Source organism: Alligator sinensis, unplaced genomic scaffold, assembly GCF_000455745.1.
Source record: "Alligator sinensis unplaced genomic scaffold, ASM45574v1 scaffold589_1, whole genome shotgun sequence".
NCBI lineage: Eukaryota > Metazoa > Chordata > Crocodylia > Alligatoridae > Alligator > Alligator sinensis.
This window is the reverse complement of record NW_005842881.1, coordinates 72906-97870: the sequence shown is the minus strand read 5'-3', so window position 1 is coordinate 97870 and position 24965 is coordinate 72906. Positions and strand designations below refer to the sequence as shown.

At 48.9% G+C, this 24965-nt stretch overlaps 1 protein-coding gene across 1 annotated transcript; it reads right to left on the bottom strand.

The window, feature by feature from the left end:
* Positions 1-24844, bottom strand: CUNH6orf132 (chromosome unknown C6orf132 homolog). Its single transcript, XM_006035841.3, has 5 exons — positions 24270-24844; positions 18910-19025; positions 9456-9531; positions 4618-7819; positions 1-4179 (listed from the first exon to the last, which is right to left on the bottom strand). The coding sequence occupies exons 1-5, from the start codon at positions 24412-24414 to the stop codon at positions 4074-4076; spliced, it is 3645 nt and encodes a 1214-aa protein (XP_006035903.1). The 5' UTR covers positions 24415-24844; the 3' UTR covers positions 1-4073.
* Positions 24845-24965: the final 121 nt, after the last annotated feature.

Genomic DNA, 24965 nt, shown 5'->3' with positions numbered 1-24965 from the left:
CTTTAAGGTACTGTGCACTTCTTCAGCAAAGCAATCTCCTTCTGAATCAGAGGTAGATAAAAAAGGTGGGGGATGCAAATACAGAGATTTGTTGGAGGCAGAGTAAGAGGGGAGCTTGCCGATAAGTACAAGCTTCTTGGAGCCTGAGCAACGCAGGCATCTTCCCTTTTTGAAAACATTCTTGTTCAGACTTGCAAATGCAAGTTTCAGTTGAGGGAGAGGCACTGGAATGACAGCTGACTCCCAGAGTCCTATTAGAGAAGTGTGCTGAAGGCAGCACTCTCTTCTCCTGCAGCCCAGGTGAGACGACCTGGTAATGGGCTGTAGAGGGGCCAGGAAGAAAACGCTTTAGATCATGAGCACTTGGAAGGGGCTGGCCATTTCCAGTAGCGCAGACCATCCCAGCCCATTCATTTGCCCCTCTTTAAGACAACCAGATTCATAGACAGAAAATTGCCCCCCTTCAAATCATAATTTGCATAACAGCATGCATCAAAACAATGGTTTATTTAAAACTAAGAACAAAGCAAAAACAATCCTTCCAAACAAAATAGAATGTACAACGTATTTAATGCAAAACTGATAATCCATGGTGGCCATGGCACTTTCATACAGTGCATAAATAAAAAGTTGTTCGACATTTTACCAGTAAAACATATATCCAATATGCTACACTAGCCTATTGCTTTTGGTGAAGAACATGCATCAGTGGGGAGCAAGTCTCAGTAGTGATAAGACTTGAACAACCACATTTTCATTAAAAGAATGAGTCTAAAAGAAACAGGAGGTTTCTAGCAGATAATTTCCACAAAAAAAATCAGTAGTCTGTAGGCAGTAATAAAGCTATATATACAGTGACCAAACAACAGACTCTTTATCCCTAACTTCATTTAAGTTATTTTTCTCAGAGAGGCCCACTGTTGCGTTTAGTGAAGCACTCTGCCGTAGAGAACAAGGGTTCACGTTTAATCCGCCTCTGAGAACAAGCCTCTCTGTCCTGCTAAGGACTTTCTGCCCTAATCAGAAGGGAAGCCAGTCCTTCCTTTCATTTCTACAGCTCATTTTCTCACTCTTGCTTGCCATTTAGGTTTCTGCCCATCTGGTTACACTTCTTACCACTGCAGGAGTGATTTCTGGCTCTCCATTAGAAACCTGGCAGAGCAACCAACTCCAGCTACATCTCTCCTACATAGAGCAAATATTACAGTTTAATATCGTGGCTAAATCAATGTAACAGCTTAAAGTAAAACATTAAAAAGGAGCATAAATTCCCAGACAACAACATAGCAATGCAAATGTGTGCGTGTGTGTGTGTGCATGCATGCACGTGCATGTGCAAGTGTGACGAGGCTGTGCGAAACAAGCAATTAAAAAAAAAAAAAAAAAGTTCAGTATATTCCCAAACAGGCCAGTTTCACAGAATCAATTTGACTTTCCTGTTGCTGAAAATCCAAGCCTCTCTGCAATGGAAACAAATCTATTCTAAATAGGAAAAATGTTACAAAGCCATTTAAAAAAAAAAACCACAAACAAACAAAACAACATCAATTATCCTCCAAAAATTGAAGTCCACAATTTTAGATTGTGGCATTTTAATGGGAGGAAAATCCCTCACATTTTGCCTCTTAACGTAAAGATTTTGCAAGTCATGCTCCTGTAAAGAAGGAATTGGGTTTGTTTTGTGGTGGTCACTGACAATTTGTCCGCATATCGAGCACTTGTTTTTTGGAATTCCAGAGTTCATGGCCGTCTTTGAGCCACTAGGGCATGTCCAGGGCTTTATTCACATGTAGTCCCGTGAACATCAAAAAGTAACCACTCAGGAGAGTGAAGTGTCACAGGTGGCTTGTAGTTATTTGCAGAACTGCCAGTTCCAGCCTTTGGGCAGCAATTTACAATACAAAAACATGCGGAAATACATGGCGGGTGGGGGGGAAACGAAACAAAAAAAACCAAAAAAAAAAAACCACACAAGACCGCTGCTTCCTTTGGTATTCACTCCTTTTAAAAAAAACAAAAAACATCCAGGCATTTCATGTTTAGTCTTGGTAATACTGTCTGGAACAAGCATAAGGGCGTTGTAGTATGGGAACAACATTTGAATCAAACTTTTAAAACAGCAATCATCATGACTGCATTTTTATTTTATTCCTAGCAAAGGGGGGGGGGGGGGGGGGGGGGGCCAGGATCAAACCACTTAAAATGTGTGTGCAGTATTTAAAACTACTGGAAAAGACTAGAAATTAGGCTGTCACTATATGATATTGCCACTAATGTTAAAACTTGCAATGGTTTTTACAAAAACCATGACATTTGTATCTAAGTAACCAAGTTGAAAAGTTGAATAGATGACAAGGTTCTCACTTAAATCAAGTCCAACAGCAAGGAAAAGAATCCTACATACAAACACATTATACAGGAAAAGTCCAGATAAACTGAGAGGATATTGCTTAATAGTGAAAATAAAAAGTGCTTTCAGTTAAAAAACAAAATAATAATTATATAGACCAGCGTCTCAAAGTGCTTGTGTTTGTTAGTGACTAGAAAACATTCTCTACAAGTTTTTACATTTATTTTACAGCTATTTTCATTGAGTTTACTTATGGCAGATGCTAAAATTTGTTTTGTTATGTACCTTAACCAACTGAGTTAATCAAATGTTGGTCTCCTAGAAGGAGATTGTATTGCCCTATATACATAAGAGAGCATTAAAGGACCCAGTTTACAAGGATTGTCATGTCTCCCATGGCACTTGAATTGCTATTTGGTTGTCATACACACATTTGTACTGGAAGAAAGCAGACAGAAAGTGCATTATACATGTGAGACAATGGTAAGACGTCCAGAATATTTATAGAGATAGCAAAAGCAGACAACTTGATGATAAAGTATCAACATTTAATACCAATAATATGTAGAGACCAGACATAGCGCGTCAGCTACTTTATGGTTACCCAAAAAATAGCTCACCCAGTAGTAGGACAGAAATTGAAGGCACATCCTTAGATACCCCTTTCCAGGGAGCTAGCAACTTGGTGATTAGGCATGGGGTTCAAAGAGGCATTTTTGAGTGGCAGGAGAACCATAGAAACTTTGCATGGTTTTGGTCTATTGGTACCACTGCGATTAGCATGGGCAAAAGGAGGAAAATGGTTTTTTTCACGTCCTGTACCTCCAAAGTGCTCTACAAATATCAATCCAGTCAGTCCCTTCTGAGGAAGTAAGAATTAGCATTAACACCATCTACAAATGGCAAAAAAAAAATAAATAAATAAACAAACTTGAAGTGAGGCCCTTCTGTTCAGAGGCACTCCTCAGTGAGAGCAGACATTGTGGAGGTAGGGATTAGAGAGGGGCTGGGTGCCCACAGGTCCCGCTGCCCTCCACTGCCACATGAAGTACACACCTCTCTACCCCCCCCAAAGAAGCCACTTTTAAAACGTGACCTCAATTGACTTGCCTGCGGCTACCGAGGCAGTCAGCTGGGAGCCAAAACTTCAGAACAAGAGACTCAAGCCTCTGCTTATTGCACCTCTCGCGAGTCCCCTTTACTAGGAGTCATCTGGCTTGCACCTTTGGCTTCATCATCTCACTCAAGCCACACACATTTCTCCCCATTCCCAAAGCTGTGTTTATTGTACTTTTAAAATTGAATTAAAAAAAATAAGAGAACAAGAGGAAGCCTCCATGGGGTAGTTTTGTATTGTGCTTTAAACAGCATTTAAGAATTTTTTTGTTTGGGTGTTTTTTTAATAAGACCAATGAAGACAAGATGAGGGATAGGGAAGAAGGGCTTTTGCCTCCAACCTGTGCAGCACCTAGTCCTCCATGGTAACTACTCTCCACTCAAGTCTTTCGAGATGGGTTTCCGAACCGGATGCGTTCTCCGCCCCCAGTGATCTACAAGCAGCGCGTGGACAGTGTTCCTTGTGGCAGTGCGTGAGCCACAGCAGTTCCTCGTGCTCTGGCAGAGCCATCTGCCAATGCATTTTATCACTAACGAAGCATCAACATGCACCCGCACGACACCATGGTCAGAGCAAGCAGACAACGCAGCAGCCTCCCGGACCAGCTTATCGAGGACCGCCTTGGGGCACGTAGGAGATGGGCTGCCTTGTCCCAGGCCTAACGGTGAACGTGTTTGTAGCCGCACTGTACTGCGAGTGCCTATAGGCAGGTCTGGGAGAACAAAAACAGAGGAAGTCACCGAACGCCAAGGAAATCATTTGTCAGTGGTTACGGTAAGCCCCTCCTGCTGTGAAGCAGTTTAATTTGCAAACCCCTATGAGCAGAGTAGCTGGAGAGGCTGCATTCAGATCCAGAGGATGGTTTAGATCAGAGGGAAAAAACAAACAAAGTCAGGTCCAGGACTGAGGGGGAGGGATGAGGACCTGGTCTTGGACCATTGCACCTCAGTTTTGCAAGGCACCCTTAGAAGACACCAGCTGCAGCTGAGCCAGACAACTAGGGACATAAGCCTGCACTCTTTGAAGCCCAGCCCAGAACTAGACCCACCGGGGTTCAGTCAGCCTTGCAGCTTCCCATCCCACTCCTCCCAACCGCAGTTTCAGAGGGTTTTTGGCTAGAGACCCCCGGCCAGCCCCGCTACAATCGTACCTGCTGGGGGCCGCTGCGCTGGCGGAGGAGTAGTCCACGTTCAGCCCCTTAGGCTTGGCGTCATTCACAGCATTGCTGCGAGGCATGGCTTTCCCCGTCGCATCCAGCGACGTCCTCCTGCCGTGTAGGTTTCCTGGGGGATTCCTGGGGCCAGAGTTCATCCGGCGCATCCCCTCCCCAGCCTGGGAGCCATAACAGGCAAGAGAGACGATGCCCCTGGAGGACAGGCTTGTTCTCCTGTAGGTCTTATCGGGTTCGGACACATACAGGCGCTGCTTGATCAGTGGGCGGCTGTTGGGGTACTGACTGGGGTTCCTAGCTATGCCGTCGCCACTGGGGCACAGATGGTCAAGGCCAGGATTCCCTGGGTTGTTTTCAGTGGCTGTATTGAAGGGCAAGACATAGCTGTTGCTCGAGTCATAGCTTGGGTGAGTGTAGCTTTGCGGCCTTCCCAAGATCTGGCTGTTGTCTGGGAAGCTGGGGGATCTGTGGCTTTCTTCTCTGATAGGGGAAACCTCCTCAATATGGTCAGCATCATTGCTGAACTCTGGTGGAGGTGGAATGATCTCATAATCAAGGGTCTTTCCAGTCTCCTCTTCCTCCTTGGGCAATGCGGGGGAAGGAAATGAGTTCAGGTGAAGGGCAGTGGCGGTGTGCAGGTCTTGCTGCCTTAGACGGCTGGACTGCAGAAGACCTTGAACTGTAGAGGAGGCCCCCAATCCCTGTGAAGTGGGAAGCTTATGTGGTTGCCCATTGATGAGTTTCTGCACGGTCCTGCACTGCTCAGAAGAGCTGGAGAAGGACAGGGGCCGGGCAGGGCTCTGCCCTGGTTCCAGCAAACCCAGTGCATTGACCTCAGGGATGCTGCTCCTTTTATGCTGCTTGTCCCCCAGCAAATCTCGGGCCTCTCTCTGGGGGGACTTTGGTACAACTGTAACGGAGCAGGGCTTGGACTCGCTGTAGTAGAAGTTGGTGGAGCCTGTTTCCGACATGCTGCTGTTGAGCTTCTTGGATAACTTAACGTGCGGCCTCTCGGACATGGCGCTGTTCTGCCGGGACGCAGGGCGCCTGCTTCTTTGGGCTCGCTGTTTCGCGGCCAGAAGGAGAGCCATTGGGGAGCCCTTCTCCACCTTCTCTCCTGTGACGGGGTGGGTCAGAACATCCCCGTCCTCCAAGCCAGCACCGAAGGAGGTTGGCATTGAAGGCACAGGCAGGGTCTCAGAAGCGGAGGTTGGACTCGCCTCTTTCTTTCCATTGTGTTCATCTGTGCCAACTGGCCCCTCTTCCCCCGGGGAAGGGCTCACAGGGGACAGGTTGTCAGTGGAGCTGGTCCTGGCCCGGTGGGTTTTGTACTGGAATGGGGAGTAGTCTGGCTGGGGCACCACAGTTGGCGAAGGCGAGGCAGCCTCTGTAGAGGAGGGCAGTGGGAAGGCTGGGACAGAAAGGTCACCCTTTGGTTTCAGAGACGGTTTTGGAGACTTCAGAACTTCATTGGGCAACACATTTTCTGGAACACGGTTTATGTTTTCCAAAGCCTTTTTACCAGAGAGGTCACTAGGAGTCTTACAAGCATCCGGTGCCGTCTCAACTCCCACAGAAGGTGCTAACGGTGGGAGATGATTTACTACAGGCTTCGTCAGCCCCGAGGCAGAGCTTGCCTGGCTACTACCAGGATGCAGAGTAGCTCCGTTTGCTCCTGGACTAGGTCTGCGATTTGCCGCTCCCATGGGCGGTTTCAAGTCCTTTTTCGTTGCCAGTATAGCTTCCAGCTCACTCCGGATTTTCATAACACTGTTTGCCTGTGCGCTGGTGAGTTGATTCTCAGGAGCCACGTTGGAGGTGCTCTCTCTGCTGGGGACTGCATTGGCTGTTATCTTCTCACTTCTTCCCCCTAATGGTAACTGCGAATCCTTTGTGGCAGAGTTAGCCTGCTTTGACCAGTCAGACCTAATCATGTCCTGCTCAGTAATACTGCTTGTTGATCTGGGAGTTGCAGGTGTGTCCAGCTGCTGCTCTTCCCTTCTGGAGGAAGAGGTCAGCAGGGCTGATAAGTCCTGCTTCAGCTTGTTCAGATTGCTGGGCTCCTTCCAGGCGTCATCTTCACCATCAGAAGATGCGTAGTCTGGAGCGGGGAGCTCCAGTTGCTCCCCTGCACCCAGATACTTGGATTCTGGGGAGTCCTTTTGGGTTTTCTCGGGCACCTGTGACCACGGGACCTTCCCTGCCTCAGGTGCTGCCTGCCGGTTAGTAGACTTCATCCAGACACCAGAGTCTGACCCTGGCCTTGGACTCCCAGGTTCAGCACCAAGTGTGGCAGGCTTTGTGATCCCCTGCCTCTCCAAAGACCACCTCTGCTCCGCTCCTTCAGGCAAGGGTGCCTTTGCTGCAGGTCTTATGGTGAAGCTGGGTGGAAGCGGCGGGCGGGTGTGGGGCTGCTTGGGAAGGGGCTTCTCTAATTTTTCTTCCACGGGAATGGAAGATGACCTCACGGGGGCAGGCGGCGGGACCTTAAATGACCTGGGGAAAGTTAAGTGAGGATCTGGAGCTGATTCGGGCAGCAGCACTTCTCTCTGCGGAGGGGCTGGTGGAGTGGCAATGTTCAGATAGGAGGGGCCAGCACTCCCCCCGGTGCCCAGCTGCCTTGTGTTCAGAGCTATTTCAGATCTCCATTTCGAGATGCCAGCCGGGCAGGGCGGAGCTGCTGGGGGATTATGAAGAGGTGAAAGGAGGGCAGGGGCTAGGGGTGCCAGTCCTGCAAAGGGAGGCGCTGGAGGAATGAAATCTGGGGGGGCTGGTGTGCCAGGGGACGACAAGGTGGAAGCAGGAGGAAGAGGTGGAGGCATGAGAGGTGGAGGCAGTGGTGCTGGCATGGGAGGTGGCGGTGGCACCTCTGCTACTAATGGCGGCGGCACCTCTGCTACTGGCGGCGGTGGAGGTGGCGGCAGCACCTCTGCTACTGGTGGCGGTGGAGGTGGTGGTGGCGGCAGCACCTCTGCTACTGGTGGCGGTGGAGGTGGCGGTGGCGGCGGCAGCACCTCTGCTACTGGCGGCGGGGGTGCCATCGAAGGGGGCGGCGGAGGTGGAGGCCCTGGTGGGGGTGGCGGTATCTCTTCATCCAAACACTCCCTCTCAAAGGCCTTCAGCCGCAGGTCTCCAACTGAACTATACATCCTGTAGTTGCCATTGATCTGGGGACCGAGGCCTGTGGAAAAGAACGGAAAGCAGGGCGGGCATTAACAGGAGCTGGGTCAGCTAGGTCCATGCTGGGATCACCTCCAGCAACTAATCCATCAAAATGGGGCAGGACTTGCGCACCGGTGGGAGCATTTGAAAACAACCTGGCTATATAGGTTTGCTGTGCTGCTGCGAATCGTTGTCTCCTGCTCCTTACATGAATGTGTGTTCATCACCTGAAAGGCAGTTTCCAGGAGATGGACCCAGCCCCATCATTTACTCTCATGGAGCCAAACACTAATGGAGCAAGCCTAGCTTGCATCAAAAACTCTCCATGGCGCACAAAGTACCCAAACCTTTAGGGCCAAATCTTGGAGGCAGGGGGTGGAAATTTTAGCTTCTATCAACTTTACTGGGAGTTGAAGACACCTCCTACCACCCAAGACCGAGCCCTCGGCTGGCAGGAATAATGTTTGCTAACCTTTCATACTAGGTCACTCAAGTCACCTGAACAGCCCAGTGCTTGATTATGCCACAATAAGAGTTGTGGTCCACCACCAAGAAAAAAAAAAAAAAAAAAAAAAAAAAAAAAATGGCTTTAAAACTTCCCTTTTTTTAAAAAAAAAAGGGAAGCTGCTAGACTAGGGCTGGTTCTTCATTTCTTTTATGCTGCAAGAGGCCATGTGTGCTCCACCTAAGGAAGTTATTGTAAGTTTTAATATCAGCAGCTCTTTTCCTTCAATGTTCGCAAGGTCAATGTGTTGCAACACTGAGACACAGCACATTGTGCACGTTTCAGGTGCTGCCCCTTAAAAGTTCATTAGCAGCAATTTGCAAGTGGAACACACTCATTGCCTTTTTGTTTGCAGTCTGCTGAAGAGTGCCATTGAGCTATAAAAAACAAAATCAAATGAAAACAGGGAGATGGGCAGAAAGACAGCTATCCCACTCCATGGAAGCACCTGATAAAATTTATCTAATTTAAGCAATTTGGGGGGGGGGGGGGGGGGGGGCAGGTGCAGGGGTCTGTGAGCCGAGTCAGCAGGCACTCCAGATTTATGTTATATCGTTCCCTGCCTTTGTATGCATCTTTTTGATTTACTGTTTTTATGTGAATTTGTTGACTAAAATTATTTAATTGAATAAGTCAGACTTAATTCTAGTTGCATCAAGGCTTTTAAGTACCTGTCAGAAAAATCTATTTAGTCTCCTTGTTTCCTAGCATTACAGTTACCATCTAGAGTCTGGGCAAAAATTCCTCTGCTTACAGTAAACGAGGGGATATATTAGTAATCAGATTTCCTTGTCTGCAGAATAACTATGCATGGAAAAAAAAAAGCTTATGCCTGATAGTTGCTATGGTTATATCAGAGTAGAAACTAAAGCAACTTTTCTGGCAGGTGTTAGCTTTCTCGGAGAAGAGTTTCCCCCACCCGCGTTCCTCGCCTTTCCCCAGTGACACGTCATTTCTCTGACGCAAGTCAAACTGAGACTTGCTTGGGCTGCGTGGGAATGTGGGAAGTCAGATCCTTCAGTTCTTACTTGTACCTTTTTGGCAATCAAAATTGGTTGCGTGACCAAGGCACAGTCACCGTGACATAGGAGAGTCTGTGCATTGGAACTATTTAAATTCTAGGAAGAACCTAGAAGAGAAGACACCTTACCTGGAGCTGCTTTGTCTTCAAAACCCGCCGGCACAGATGGGGGTGGCACCGCTACGCCATGCGCCTCCTGCGCCTCCTGCAATGGTGAGAAAGTGGGTTGCAAGAAGGGTTTCTAGTGAAACCTTAGGGGGTCAGCATGTTGTGCCTGGGCCTGCATGCTCTAGCCTTTGACTCTATGTGAGGCTAGTCTGCCGGGACGCCCTGCGGCTTTCATGGCACAGAAAGCAAGGTCATGCAAGCAACCCAGTACCCAACACCCTCTGGCCCCCCCCGTCAGCAATCCCAACCCATCCGTTAAGACTGAATGAGCCAGAAAGATCACAGTGATCTTCCCAGTGAATAGTGCCGGAATAGTACGCAGGCACTACAGGGCCGTGCCTGCAGGAACCAGCTCTTGGAGTCATGTGATAACAGCAGAGCCTCAGCCTTCATTTACAACCTCATGGTTACCAAGAAAAAGCCCCCACAATGTACCAATGTAATATCTACCCCAGGCCAAACAGCTCCTCAATTGCAGAGAAGAGCAGCTACTGCCCTGGGCTTACTGCCACGTGTGTGTCCTCTGGCAGGTGAACCTAGTGCACCGAGTGCCTGACTTGAGCTCTGCAGGGAGAGCAGAGGGACTTCAGGTCACCTGCTTACACAGCCATTTTGTGGCTAGGAAGATCCACTCAGAGCCATGGTGAAATAAGTCACAGAAGCACTCTGGCCTTCAGATGCCTCTTAAGAAATTAAGCACCATTGACTCTCCACCTCCCAACCACCAGTTCCCATTGCCCTCCCTAATGATCTCTAAACACCCGTTTTCCAACTTTAAAGCAGCCTTGCCCCACTAAGGAAACCCAGCCCAGGCCATCTCCATTTTTGTCAGCCACAGCGAGGGCAGTTTCAGGTCCTTTGGGCTGCGAGCCGCGTGCTCAGCTGTAGCTATTGCCATTTCCCCCAGGAGGGGTCCCATTCATGGCACTTTGAACCAGACTGAAACAGTGAACCAGGACCCCTATCTCCTATCACTACCAAACAAGCAGCCCCGCCTGTCCCTCAAGCGATTTGCTGCAAAGATTGCGGTCTTCCCACTGCTTGCTAGACACGCACCAATGCATTGCAGGAGTCAAGTCCTGCCCGGACTGGAATTGTGGCTTCCTCTTTCCTAGAGGATGTTTTGCTCTGCAGTTGGAGCTGTGGCTGTCCCCACCGGAGACTTCGAGATGGGCCAAGTCAGCCTGAAATAATCACTCGGGTCATGAAAGGACTTCCGTGCACTGCAGCAAGGGACTGCGCAAAGTGTGGCCAAGGATAAGGTGGGTCCTGCTACCCCATTAGTCCCATGGCACTCCTCCAAACAGGGTCTGGTTTTCCCTACCATGTGAAGTCAGTGCTCAGGAGCATACAGCAGAGCCGCTACGGAGTTGCAGGGGCCACCTGCATACGTTTCGTCTGTGTACTACAGAGGACTTCTTCCATCCAGCCCTTGGCTTCAGCATTTACTAGTCCCTTCTACAAGGACAGCCTTGTCCTAGGAGTGGTCTGCACCATTTCAATCAGGCAGCTCTCTCATAAACGCAGAACTGTTTAAAACAGGCACCCTTTGTCCTTCTTTCGGTATGATCGCTATGTTTACAAGAGCTTACAAGAGGAATTCAAAGTCCCATGGGTCAAAGGTTCAGCTCGGCTTGTAAATACGCCACCATCTTGGGCCAAGACATGAGGGGCCCCGATTCTGCTCCACCCTTCCTTGAGCCGAAGCATGGCCCTATGCCTCCCTGGGACTGGCTCCTTGCTGCTTTCTTGCAACTTGGTTTCAAGGTCAAGGGGACGGCTCATTACAAAAACCAAATGAGTTCCTGGATTTTGAAGAAACTCCAGCAGGGAGGAATGGGTGGGCTAGATTCTGGCCTAGATCAGTTGTTCCCAGCCTTTTTAGACCAGAAGCAGCCCTCTGAAAAGGTCAGCTCTTAGTTTTCACTTGTTTTTTGACAAGAGAAAGATGGAACAATTCTTCCACAGCAGAGAACTCAGCGAGTCCACAAGTCAGCGTGTCTTCGAAACTCTGGACTCTTGTGGGAAATCTCTGGTTGTGGACTCACGTTGCCACACCTCTCAGTGATACCACCACGTTGCACCCCACCGCACCCTTGAAAGGATCTCAAGGCACCCTGGTTGGGAATCACAGCCCTAGATCTAGAGAAGCACTGGCTGTAGGAAGATACGTGTTGGATCAGATGAGTACTCTAGCCAACTTAGCCTCTTCCTGCACCCAGCGCCAGCCATGTCAGAGGAAGGTGAAGGAACACAGTGGCTGGCAGTTTTTCTGTCCGTAGGGAAAACTCTTCCTTCTCACTTCAAATAGCAAAGCATTTGGCCTGTGCCCTGCAGCAGGATGGTTTCCACGTACTGCTGTACGCTGCCGAGAACCGTGCCGATAGCTTGAGTTGCATCTCTGCACCGCCTGACATTTATACAGCAAGTGTGCACTGCTAAAAATAGCCTCCCCCTGGGCTGGAGACAGGCTGCGGCGATGGCTGGCTGCATTTGGAAATGTGACCCCTGACCGTGCAGTTTCACGCACCAGAGGCTCAGCACTCTCAGCCCCACCTGCCAAGGCCCTTGCTAACAGGCAAGCGAGAGGTGCTGGGCCAGGGATGGGGCATTAGCAGGAACTGCCAGAGCCCAGGTTCACCAGGTACAGATGTGCTTATCCTTCCATTGATGCTGCCAGTGCCAGGAAAGGAGCAGGGGGAAGAAGGGGAGAGTTTCCACCAAGGGATTGTAATCATGCCCACATCAGCACATAGGAGGGGGAAGGAGCAAGTGAGGATAAAGTATCCTCCCTGCACTCCCTTCAGCCAGTGTTTGGAGCTATGTGACCTAGCTCCAGAAGGAGCAGCAAGCAGATGCAAAGGAAGAGGCATCTACAAAAGCTTTTGAGAAGGGAATACAAATGACTGTAACTAGTAGTAATTCCCCTGCCCTCACCTTTACCCAGAGTCATCATTTCCCCCTCCAGCTTTTTGGCAAAATGAAAAAATTCAGCTCTTCCCACACCTGTAACTAATCTACCACCATGTGCCAGATGGAGCTACAAGCCTGATGGTCCGTGCATAACCCGTGCACTGAGGAAGCCAGAGGGCATTCACCCCAACCAAATGTACAGCATTGCACAACTGACCCTGTGCATTACTGGGGGCAAACAAGACAAACAGGTTGGTTTCTAAGGCACCAGTAAGACAATGGTTATGAACAACACTCCATTAGATCTTGAGAAGCAATTGTAAAAGCACATCTAATTCAGTGGATTCTGATTTCATGTAGAACGAAATAGGTCACACACCAACATCAAACCCACTGGGTCTCCATCAAAGTAGTTCAGCTGCTGTAAGCATGCAGCAAGCACCCACGCTTAGCAATATAGCTCAGGCAATGAGAGTCATAGCAAAACAAGGAAGCCCATAGCTGCTGCTGAGCTGGAATCAAGGTGCAGAATGGTTACAGCAGGACAGGGCAGTCCCAGATGCTCTTCATCTCTCTATTGAGGATTTGTAACCAAAGGAGAAATGTCATGAAAATATTTGGCGAGTTCAGGTGTTCTCCAGCAGACAGTTTTCCTATGGATTTCCAATAAATGGCAAGCTGTGAACAGTGTTTTAGGAATGCTCTGAAAACTGCAGACAAGGTTCTTTGGGTAAATGTGATCTCTTTTATTAGAGCAGCTAATAAAACTGCAAGTATTTAATCTGCTATAGGAAAGACAAGTAAGGTACCATAATGGGCAAGAGAACAAATGCACTGGAGGAGGAGTGTTTACTAACTTTCAGAAACTTTTTTGAACTGCTAAACGTTCCACTTCACATCCTCAAGAATCCTACAGTGTAAAGCTATTTAAAAAGCTTTTGAAAAAAAACAAACACACTGGTGCTGTGCCTAGTGCATATCAATGGAGGAGAGTGCACTTACCCAAGCCCTTGAGGGGGAAATCACATAGGACTGGCTGAAAGGAGTACTGAAAGCTTGCTTTGGGCCTGCCTTGTTGCAACACATGCTAGCTGTGTTCTTAATATTGTAGCTGTGCCACGTAATTTTTTTTTTGGAGAGACTGCATGATGACTATGGGAAGGGACTTTCACTTGTCTTAAAATGTCACAGTTTCAAACCACACAGTCTAGTGGAAGAGACTTAAGGTCCAGTGGCAGAAACAGGTCAGAAACAGCCTGGCTACTTTTAATAGCAAGTGCCGTGGCATAACATGGACGGGAACGGTCTCAAAACCTCCTTCCAGAACACACTGCAAAGTTGTGCACCAGTGACATTTGCCCAATTTAGTTGGTGACACAAGAGGGAGACTTGTAAAATGGTAATGAACTGGTTATTGCAGTAGAACAGGCCTTTGCTCCCTGCCCTGCCTTCCAGATACCATTTCATCAATTCTTCCAAGCAAAAAGGGAAGAGGCCTGCAATACCAACTCCACCAGTCAAAGCAGAAGCGCTGGTTGGGAAGGGTCTTTTCATGCAGCTACCAGAAGGACCACAGGGAATGCAGGGGGGAAGAAAAATCAGAGCCAGCGTGCGTGGCAACATCGCCAGTTCTCTCAGAGCCTTCCAAGTCCCTCTGAGGAAGTGAGCTCAGGCTCATGAAAGCTTGTTACACCTCCCCAATTTTAGTTAAAGGTACAAGTTCACCTGCCTTCTGCTCAGCTATAAAACACCTTAACCCTACATCCGTAAGCCTTGTTGATGCTTTCATGTTCAAAGATTGAACTGGCTAAAAGCAAATTCAGTGGCTTCCTGAGCAATCGGCTTAAGCTTCTATTCAACCCTAGAGAGGAGACAAACCCCAGCAGACTCTCCCTATGGCTAAAGCACACCTGTGCCCAGAAGCCCGCAAAGAACAATTTTTCCAACTGTTCAGTTGGTCTAATCAAAGATTTCACCTTTACCCAAATAACCTTGTCTGTCCTTTCTAATACAAAGTGCTTACTTAACACGGTTGAATTTTGCTGAGACTTGAAAGAGTCTCCTCCTCCCCAAATGCCGAGTGCCATTGCCAGAAGGGAAAATGCACCATCAGACTTCGTAGAGCAAAGGTGCCTTATATACAAGAGGACAGAGATGCAATCAAGGATGGCAACCTTACCAGATACACAATGTGACGTTTCAGAATCAAAGAAGAAATTCAAATTGGAAGTCCCAGCCGCCAGCTTTTCTGCTAAATAAGCAAGCAGCTAAGCTTTTCAGTCGTCAGTGGTTTCAGTTTCTGAATTTAATTATTTTAATTGTACACGTTGATGCTGCCGGCATTAATCACGGACTCTTTCTTATTTAGAAGCTCCTCTGTAGGCCAGCGCAGCGAACATTGCATGCATCAGTAACCTTTCTGTAAATATTTTCTTCCCTCTGTGATTCTCCATGTCAGGATCATAGCCTTCTGCATTAGGCACAGACTCTCTCAGAAGCAAAGTGTCAAACTGGATGAACCAAGCTCTGATCACACCCAGGACTTTCAGCTTTTCCTAGACACCTGCAAGATAGCATCTCAAAAGGTTGAAGCATACTAAGAGAAGGGATTCAGAGGTATTTCATGACTGCCACAGCCCAGTTTGCAATAGGCACCTCTTTGTCCAGGCATCCTCAGCCAGGCCTTCAAATCAAGGCTCCTTTTAGGTCTGTAATTTTATCAGCAAAAGCCAAAATGAAGAAGTATCTAAAGGCATTTACACTAAAGTCACTCTGGCATTGGCATAGCCACGAGAGGCAGAGGCAGGCCACAACTTCAGTTTTTAAGTTACTTTAGACTGCACTCATTGCTTTGAGTCCCCAGGGAACATCGGACATCCCTCTGTCTCTTTGTTAAGAAGCCAAGACTAGTGATCATGTATTTGTCTCCAAGGTCTAGGAAGAGTATGTCTCATGCTAGAAGACAGGAAGTTTAAGAAATGCGGGAGAACACGTCCTCATAGGAATGGAGCCTCTGTTTGCATAACTGACCAGTCATTGCAGGTGCCCCTTGGTTTTAAAGCCCAAATCTAGACACAGGGTCTTGGCTACATGCCCGCAGTGCCCAAGGCTGCCTACTGTGATTTGAGACTGTTCCATCTCTCTCACCGTCGAGCCATATTGGCAAGCTTCCAGAATGGAAGCACTCAAAAGTTGGTGGCTGCTCTTGGCAGTGCTAGCCAGAGCAACCATGTATTTACCAGGTGTGGGACTAGCTAGACTCCGTCTCCAACTGAGTCATGGTGAGCTGCTTCCTTCCTCTCTTGGGTGGTTCACTGAGAACCAGCTTTTCAGGTCTGAGGGACTTGATTTTTCGTGCACTGAATGTTTCACTCGACGATCTTTCCCTGCAACGGCCATTGGACACCACTCCTGGACTGGTAGCTGAACAGGCTTGCCTGATTTTTTTTATTTTCCCCAGCTCCACAAATCAACTCCTGCAAGAGCCGACATTTCCTTCAGGCAAACAAGTTCACTGCATCTCAGTCTGGTTTTTAGGGAACACAGCCTCCTCCACTGCCCTTTACCACTAGTCCCTTTTCTGACAACTTCAAGGATGAATATTTCCTCCTAATCCTTAGTGGTGATGACTCGGGACGCTTGCCAAGGCCTCTCCTCCACTGACTAGAGAAGATCCGTCTCCAAGGCTGTCAAGGCAGCACCTTTCACTAGCAACAGCAATAGGAGATGGTCACGGGAGAAGCAGACTATTGACCATTGAAGAACAAAGCACTCCTCTTACGAGAGCCCTTCAGCGAGTGGGTACATTTGGAGGATGTCCTGCCTTGTAGTAAGGCACCTGCCAAGTGTTGGCTGGGTTCACTTGGGAAGGAAGTTAGCTGGAGAAGGGAAAGCCACATTGAAGAGCTGTGGGCAGACGGCCAGGGTGGGGCATACACAAAGCCTGAATCATGTTGAGCACTGACTCAGGACTGCACATAACAGCAGCTTCCCAACCACTCCTTCCTGGCACCGCTGCAGGGGCAGTCATCCCAGGGATGACTGTGGGAGGAGCGAGGGCTGGCTAGGAGCTTTCAGCTAGTGCAGTGGTTTCAACCTCGTTAGACTCAAGGAAACCTCAGAAAATGCCAGCTTTTAGCTTTCACTTTATTCTGTAAGTAACACAAAACAAAGTCTCTTATGTCAAAGAACTCAGAAAGACCAAAACAGGTCGCCGTGTTTTTAACGCTGTGGATTCCAAGAGTTTCCGAAGAAGAAGTTTCCATTTTGTTCTGGCAAAGAAGAAAATGAACAGCCACCTCCCAGCGAAACTCCCTCCGACACAGCTGACCAGTTGCCTTCAGCCCAGCGTGCCTATAGCAGCAATGGCTCTAGGCCTTATACAGGAAAGGCAGAGATGCAGAGTAAGTAATCTTCAAAAGCTGGGCAACTTCTGGTTTCTCCCTCAGGCCAGACAGGTCTGAATGGGGAAAAGGGCAGCAGTAACAAGACCGACTGTTGGAGGACATACAGCCCAAGTGGTACATCCAGAGGTTTAAGAGGCAGAAGCCCAAGCACAGACTGATGTTATAGAGAAGCACATGCTGTTCTCAGGTCTTCTGCCCCTACTTCCATACAGCTTGGTCTGGGGACAAGGGGAGGTTTCGCAACTAGATGCCAACCCTGCAACGCCAGTCCAGGATAAGCATACATCTCCCATCAGTTGCAGCCTTTGAGGAATCACCAAGGGCATAAACCTAGCAACCCCATCACTTTCTAATTACACCCTTAGAAGTCGCAGTGGAGCCCCACTGCCTCTTCATTGTTCCTGCAATTGTACTATACAACCCCATTAGCCAGTAATTACACCCTGCTGAGATTGGTGCAGCCCAATTGCCTGCACTGGGTTTGCTGGGATGTAGCAGGCTGGAGGTGTAGTGCAACAAAGGTGGTGATGCACAAGGAGGAAGAGGATCCAGCTCATCATCTTAATGCCCATTCTGCCACACCAGAGGGGAAAGGAATCGCTTGCCCAGCCTGTTATCCCAGCGTCCCATCTCTGGTACTTCAGATGGACTCTTGCCTCCATTATACACCTCAGCCATCTAGTCTCATCCCCAGGCTGCTTTATAGGACTAGACCCTTGGAAAAGCTCAGTGTCTGGGGAAAAACAGTGCTCAGTTAGCAGAGTGTATTCAGCATCTGGAGACAGATGCCTCCAGGCTGTCTTTGCAGTCCCATATCCATGCCCACCAGCCATAACTCCCCCCTGAAGTCCCAGCCAGTTGCTTTCAAGGTGCCAATAGATCAGCCTCAAACAAATCCATCCCAAACAGCTTACACCAGAAAGGCCTATCCACAGATTATGCAAAGGTTTGCAAGAACCACCTGGCAAGGCGAACAAAGCAAAGTCAGCGGAGGGACCGCTCTGATGCACCGAGAGCTGGAAAGCACAAGAGATCCCAGCCACAACTCTCAGCCTCGCCCATGGAAAGGCTCCAAGTCACATGCACGCCAGCTGCAGCTACCCATTGCTTGTGGTTCACTCCCACCTTTTGAGGCTGAGCAGCAGTGGCAGAGCACAGCAACTATGCAGCTGGGCCCCAAGCAAGGAGCCCTGCAGCTGGGGCTAATCCAGCCTGACCAGGCAGGCCAGTCTCCCTCCTGCTCAGCATGATGAGGAACAAGGTGGCTCAGACAACAAGCAGAGGGGAGAGAGTCCCAACCACTCCAAATACCATTCTCTGCGCAGGCACCAGTTTAAACCTACAGCTGACATCCACTGTTCATTAGGGAGGAGTCCCCCACAGTTCAATGGGAAGCAGTTTGTTCCCCTCCATAGGAACTCGTAAGTCTGTTCCAAGCATTTAGGAGGGGTGTACAGCAGCACCTACAAAGCTATCTGGTTCACCCCTACAGCAAGAGGTGGGGCTTCCTCACATTGTGGGAGGAGAACTTGCCCTGGAGCTGGCAGACTTGCCCGATACCCACATTTGCACCACAGATCCCTGTTGGTGGAAAGCCCTGCAGTCACCCCCTCCCTGCTACTCCCTTGTCACAACAGCGCTTCATCCAGTACGCAGGGTTCGGGCTCCCTTCTAGCAGCACAGTGCCTTTCCCCACTACATCTGGGACCTCCCTTTGCTCACAAGGGTTGCAGCACTGAACCAGAGCGTCTTGCTATCAGAATTGCATCAGCACCTCGTATCCACAACACGACCCACGTCTACTGCCAAACTGTTCTGGCCTCATGTTTGCATAAGAGATTCCAGCTCAGAAGCTTCCCTCCTGGCTGCTTTCCCTCTGCATCGGAAGGGATGTAGTCACTATCCACCCCTGCTCACAGCCAGCCCGGTTAGAAAGCAGTTTTGCTTTCGTTTTGGTCGTCTTCCCTTGTAGAGAAGACGAGGGACGGGGACCGGGCATCAGCCTCCACCATTTGCGATGGCAGAAGGTGCTCAAGCTGAGGGGCTGTTAGACCCGCATGGTCAGAAACATGCTCCGGGATGTAGAAGCTACTCACAAGGGGCAAGAAGGTCAGGAGAGGTCGAACCCTGGGGCGAGGCTTGAGCGTTGCCGTTCCAGAATCGGTCACTGTATTCAACTGATTATTCTCATAGTGCACTTCAATGGTACCACCTGCAAACAAAGAGCATGGAGTTAGCAGTACATCTTACCAAATGCCCCAACTGAAGAAGAGGTTTGGTGAATCCTGGATGGTTTCCTTCCAGCAGTGGGACAAGAACCCAAAATCTGGTCCTTGAGCTGAGGAAGTGGGAGGTGTTTAAGGAGTCCTTAGTAAAGGGAGGATCCCTGGCTCTGGGAATGACCTGAGTTCAGGGGCCTGAGCATGATGCCACATGGGCAGGATCCTACAGATACTTTATTTGGGGGTAGCTAGCTGTTGGTATACAAGCAGGCCCAGTGGACTCACATGGCTGTATCCCAAGTTCAGTATTGCACGTGCTGTAGCCTGGGTCAAACAAGCCAGTACCTTGCATGACAGGATGGGATGTCCCTAGGGAAAAGCCAGATGTGGCTGAATTTGGATAGCAGACGGATGTTTCAGGGAAGTGATGGAAGCAGTGACCACAGGCCCCGTCTCTAGCTTAGCCAGTTCCTGGGCTTCCACCCTCACTTCATACCCTCCTCCTGACATCTTCATGCACACAGGGATAAAGGGGCTGCTTTGAAGTGAAGAACCCACAGCAAGCCCTGCAGTCTGCTGGATCACAACACATCTGGCATTTAATCGTGTAGCAGAGAAGGACAAAGAGCCCTCAGTCAGCAGGATCACTGCTCCCTCAACTTGGCAGCTAGCACAGGCAGCTTCTCTGGCAAGGCTGCTTTGTAACCAACACCAAGCCCAGCAGCAAAGGACTGGCGTGCTGCAGTGCGCTCAGCCGTGGGCTTTGCCAACAGCCAGGTTGTTCGTGTTTTTGCAGTTTTCTCATGCACTTTAGTGCCAGAATCTGCACTGAGGGGGGCTTTGGAAGCATGCAGATGGACCCCCGTGCAGGGGCCTGTCAGCAGCAGAGACCAGAACTAGGTCTGGTAGACCTAGAAGCAGCAGCCTGTATCAGCCGTTAGCCGACTCCAATCTCACTGCACAGTCCAGCCCCAAAAGAGCAAAGGTGCGTTTCACAGACAGAAGTGCTGCTGATGTAGGAGAGAAGTGAAACCTCTGCACAAAGGATCTAATCAATGAAGGGAGTCCTGGTTTGAGCTTTCAGACACTTGTACTGAGCCAAATTCCTAGCGACTCCAGCTTTACAGAAAGGCTGGCTCCGCTGGCGTTATCTCTGCAGGGAAACTGAATGTGGCAGTCCAAACCGTGCCTCTGCTTCAATGCATCGCTCCTTCCAAACCCATCGTTGTGCACAGGGCAAATGGGCAGGGAGCTGCACCGGCTTGGATGGACAGGAATGTGATGCAAGCCTCATCTAGTCATTCACTGTAGGAGTTTAGTTTGGCCATAGGAACATAAGTACTTAGACCCAGCTGCAGGTAAGCCATCATGCAACAGCTGGATTGCACACAAAATCTTGGTTCTTGCAATCAAGGGACTCTGAGTTGAACCTTCCAACATCTGCTGGGAGATAAAGGACCCTGCAAACACTTTTGGTCTTCATGGTGTAGAAGAGAGAAATACAGACTACCTCCAAACTGAGATATCATTATCCCCGTTTTCCAGATACGGAAACAGGGGCCATGACTCACCCCTGGCATCTGACACTTCTGGGCAGAGACAGGAGGAAAACCCAGAAGTTCCTACTCTTGGTACTGTGCTGTCACACCCCTTCAAATTGTTTTTTCTGACAATGAATAGAGCCTGTACATACTTCAGTGCCTCTCTTTGTGTGTGGTAACAGCATGAATTAACAGGCAGAGACACCAAAGGATGCAGCCCCACCTTTGCCAGAAGGAGAGCTGCAGAAAGGGTTAGCAAGGAAACCAACATGGAAGCAAAGCGCAAGGCTTCTGAAAACAGCGGGGAGGGAGGGGCGAGAAAAGGTAACACCAAGTAAATTCCCAGGCAAAATTAAGGCTGCCTTGACTGAAGGGTTTTGACAGTAGTTTCAATGGGAGAGATTAGCTCATGAAAGCATGTCAAGGGCCATTTCCATCTAGGAGCAGGATGCTCAGGTCACGGTGCAGAAGGATCCCCAGTTCAGCTCTGAGGCATGGGAGAGGCAGCTGCCAGTTGCGTTTCCCTTGCCACAGCACACTTGAACCAGAGAACAAGGCTTGTGCAGTCTGTTTAAATAAAGCAGAAGGAATGGGCTGCATTTTTGGTAAGGCCTTAAAAACCTCATTGTCTCAAATCACCCAAGCAGGATTCCCCTGTCAAGGAGACAGCACAGACTTATTCCTTGCGGGCAGAGTTGTTCAGCCCATTGTAGCCTCAGCAACAAGTGTGTGACGCCCACACTCACTCCCCTGCACCTCTGCTATATGTCCCCCCATCTAGTCCTCCTCAACGACTAAACCAACAGATGAAGGCCTGAACATCTCTGGTGGAAGCAACGCAAGACCTGTGCCAGGTAGTTAGCTAGAGGAAACATGATCCAACAAAACAGGTCGGCTTCCGGCAGGCTCCTGTCATGAAGTGCTATTTGCATGGGGTTTTATCACCAAGAACAACAGACATACCTTTAGCGCAATAGAGATAAGATAAATTGCATCTTTCAAAAGAAATGAAAACAAAGATAATTTCTCTTTCGCAAGGCCTCATGTAGTTTGAGGTTAACAATAATCAGAGTACAGCACTCTACTGCTGCCTTCCCTATAGTATACATCTTCTGAAGTTGGCAGTCGCTTTTGCACAGAAGTCTCTACAAGGCAGCCCTCCTCTCTTCATAGGATGGAAAGTCCTACTCAAGGTCCCCTTTTCCCCTGAACTAACAAAAAGACACCCAAAAGAGTCCAGGACAACAGGGCACAGTCCTGAGCCACTAGACCATGGAGACTACTGCTATCTTCAATGGAATTACAGCACCTTGCAAAAATGTGTGAAATTAAAGGCCTGGTCTTTGAAAGAGATGGCAGAGGAGGTTCAGAGAGGCCTAGAGGAGTTGAGGATATTGCATATTGCAGGATCGACCCCCAGAAAAATCAATTGCATAGACACAGTGCCGAGGCAGGCAGTCACTGGTCTAGCCAAAGCACTTCAGTGCCTCATAATTCACCTATCTAATAAAGCAGAGTTCCTGCATGGTACCCGGACGGGGTGAACTCCTGAAGTACTTCCTAGGTTAGATGATGGATGTGGAGAAAGCCATTGGCAGGACTGGTCAGGCATTTTTGAATGCAAGTGCATGGGAAATTGAGAGGAAGAATTTCAAGAAGAGGAGTGTCTGCATCACCTCGATTATTACCACCCCTCTGCTGAGCTCGGGTAGGAGCTTGGACTCGAGGCCCACCCTAACATAAGCTCACCACTTGCAAGGCACACAGCACTCTTAGCAGAGGAAAGAACCAGACTGGTCAGTGCACACCAAGTCACGCAATCTTGACTTTGAGCAAGGCACTAAGGCAATGAGAGCCTGGATTAAGAGACAATAATGCTTTGCCCCAAGGTTATTAGGAATTTGTCAGCTTTGTTGTATCCCTAATTAAACGGGCCTGAACACTTAATTAAAAAAAAAAAAAAAAAAAACACAACCCAAGTAGAAGTCAGTAAAATGCTTGTTCTTTTATCTCCTTTGCTGGATGAACAGACCTTTCCTAGAAGACCCTCAGCCATCAGCTGCTCAGCCTGGTGTGCTGTGGTTTCCTGGAGAAGGGTGCTCACTATCTAAAGCCATTGGCCCTAGGGCTGCGCTCTTGGGGAAATCACAGTATCTTCGAGAGGTATTTGCAGGTGTAGCACAGCCTTGTCTTAATGAAAGTCCTCCTGGAAAACCACACCTTAGTGTCAGTCTTGTGACGTGATGGAAACTCACCGCAACCCCTGCGATGGAACGTGAACTCAGCGGCTGCCTCAAGTGCAGCAGGCCTAGTTGTAGCTGTAAAAAGTCAGCCGACCGGGGGAAGTGCGGGGGGACTAAATTCAGGAATCTCTGAGTCAGTGGCATGCACAAACCTACACCCATGGCAAGTTGCTTAACCGGTGTTTACTTTGTAATGCGTCTGATGTAAAGCTAAGGTGGGGATTAGCATAAGCAGTGCAACTCTTAGGAGATGCTCCTGAAAGAGGGCAGGGTATAAGGATGGGCTGTCATTAGGTAGAGTATTAAAGTGCAAGGGAGCTAGGGAGGCCTGCTCTAGCACCCTCACTTATGCAAGCAGGCTTTAGAGACCTGGATTTTGTGTTACAGGCTCACTGGGCACTGGCAGACCCTTATGCCTGGGAGCAAGTCTCCATCTGTCCCTGCATATGGTTACAGGACTGCAGCAATGTTTTGATACACTGGCCCCTTATACAACAAAAATCCCTGCACAGGACAAGCAGTGGGCTCCCTCTTTGGTTTACAGAAACAATTATGGAGAAGCAATTCATTTTTAAACACGGTCATGTGAAACTTGTAGCGCTCTTTTTCTTTCATCTGAAATCGCCCCAGCACATGGCCATGCAGCATTTGTGCGGCAGACACTATTTCAGTGCCACAGCTAAGCTGGCAGCAACAGTTCCGCTGGGGATATGGAATGCTTTATTGGGCACTTAAAAATAAATAAGTAAAATCCCTGGGTGTAATCCACCTTCTGCTGTGATTTGGCTCAGCTCGATTACTACTAGAAGTCTGGCACCATCCCACCTGAACCTCAAGCTTGTTGTGCAGCAATTAAAGCCACAAAGATACATAAATACAACCAAAAGAATAGTTACGCCTTTAGGTTTCCCAGTTTCTCAAAAAAACAGGGCACCTGCAGAGGAAGTCTCTGAAAAGCTCAGTAAAAACCCACCAGGAACAAGCAGGTTACATTAGGAGCCAGTCACAATCCTGACGGCTTAGAGAAGTCTAGGAATCTTACGTTGATCCACTTTTTAGTCTGGATTCTTCTCCCCAGGGTTAATTTTGTGGTTCTTATTAGTTACTAGACTTGTACAGCTTAGGAAAAAGAACAATCTTCCAACAAGGTTCACCACTTGGTGCCGTCTCAGAGCCACAGGCTGAAACACGTTTCTTTTTAATCCACTTGGGCAGATCAAATACCACCCATGCTTTCTCAGCTCCAGGGATGATTAGCCAGGCTTGGGCAGAATTCATGCTCCCCTACCCCCTGATCACTGCATGCTGCTCCTAACCTACCCAAGTACTGTATGGATTGAATAAACTGCAAGCAGGAAACAAGCCTGGCCAGGTAGCACTGGCAGGGAAGAGTGACTGCTCAGTCCATTTCCCCCCAAAAACGCCCGAATTCAAGAGTGAAGATACTAACCAGAGCCATGGCAGCCCTCGGAGCTGACCTCCTGTGTGAAGATCCAGGGGGGGTTGGTAGCAAAGAGAGACGTGGTGGTGTCGTTGGCATGCTTCTTCCCAAAGAGCCTGCTAAACGTGCCCTGCACAGAATGATGTTTTTTCATCTTTGCCAAGATCCTTTGCTCTCGTCTCTAACGTTCCCCCTAGCAAAACATGCTTCCAGTCTACTCCAGTACCCTCCAGTTGAGGCTAAGACCAGGAGCTAGTCTGCTGAGCTGCCTTTTCAGCTGCTTTACCTGAGCAGGTAGAGGGCTGGCTGTTCCTACCTGGCCACACCCCAAGCAGCTCCCTCCGTCACATTCCTCCCTTCCTGCCACAAGGAGCCATTGTTAAACCCTCTATCTCCAGTCCCTGCTGCTTAGGGAGCTTTTTCTGCCCTGACACCCAGGAGAATCTCCTACAGCATCTCCAGTCAGCCTAAAACCAAACGCACTTGTCCTCCTTCCTCCTCATTTGGAGACCTAAGGTAATAACCACAAGTTGCAGCCAGCTGTTGTACATATTTCACAGCCTACTGAGCCTTTCACATCCGAAGAGGCTGAGGCTGTGAAGACAATTAATGTAAGCACAGCCAGTCAGTTTGGGGTGTTGCTATTATTGATTAAACATCTCAGCTGGGGAAGTGCCAGATTATTAAGGGTAATTAGGCACCCAA

Coding starts and splice junctions, on each gene's coding strand:
- CUNH6orf132 (XM_006035841.3), bottom strand. CDS start 24,414: ATGAAAAAACATCATTCTGTGCAGGGCACGTTTAGCAGGCTCTTTGGG. Junction 9,532..18,909: donor TCCTGACCTTCTTGCCCCTT/GTGAGTAGCTTC, acceptor TCACCATTGCAG/GAGGCGCAGGAGGCGCATGG. Junction 7,820..9,455: donor TGAAGACAAAGCAGCTCCAG/GTAAGGTGTCTT, acceptor TCTTTTCCACAG/GCCTCGGTCCCCAGATCAAT.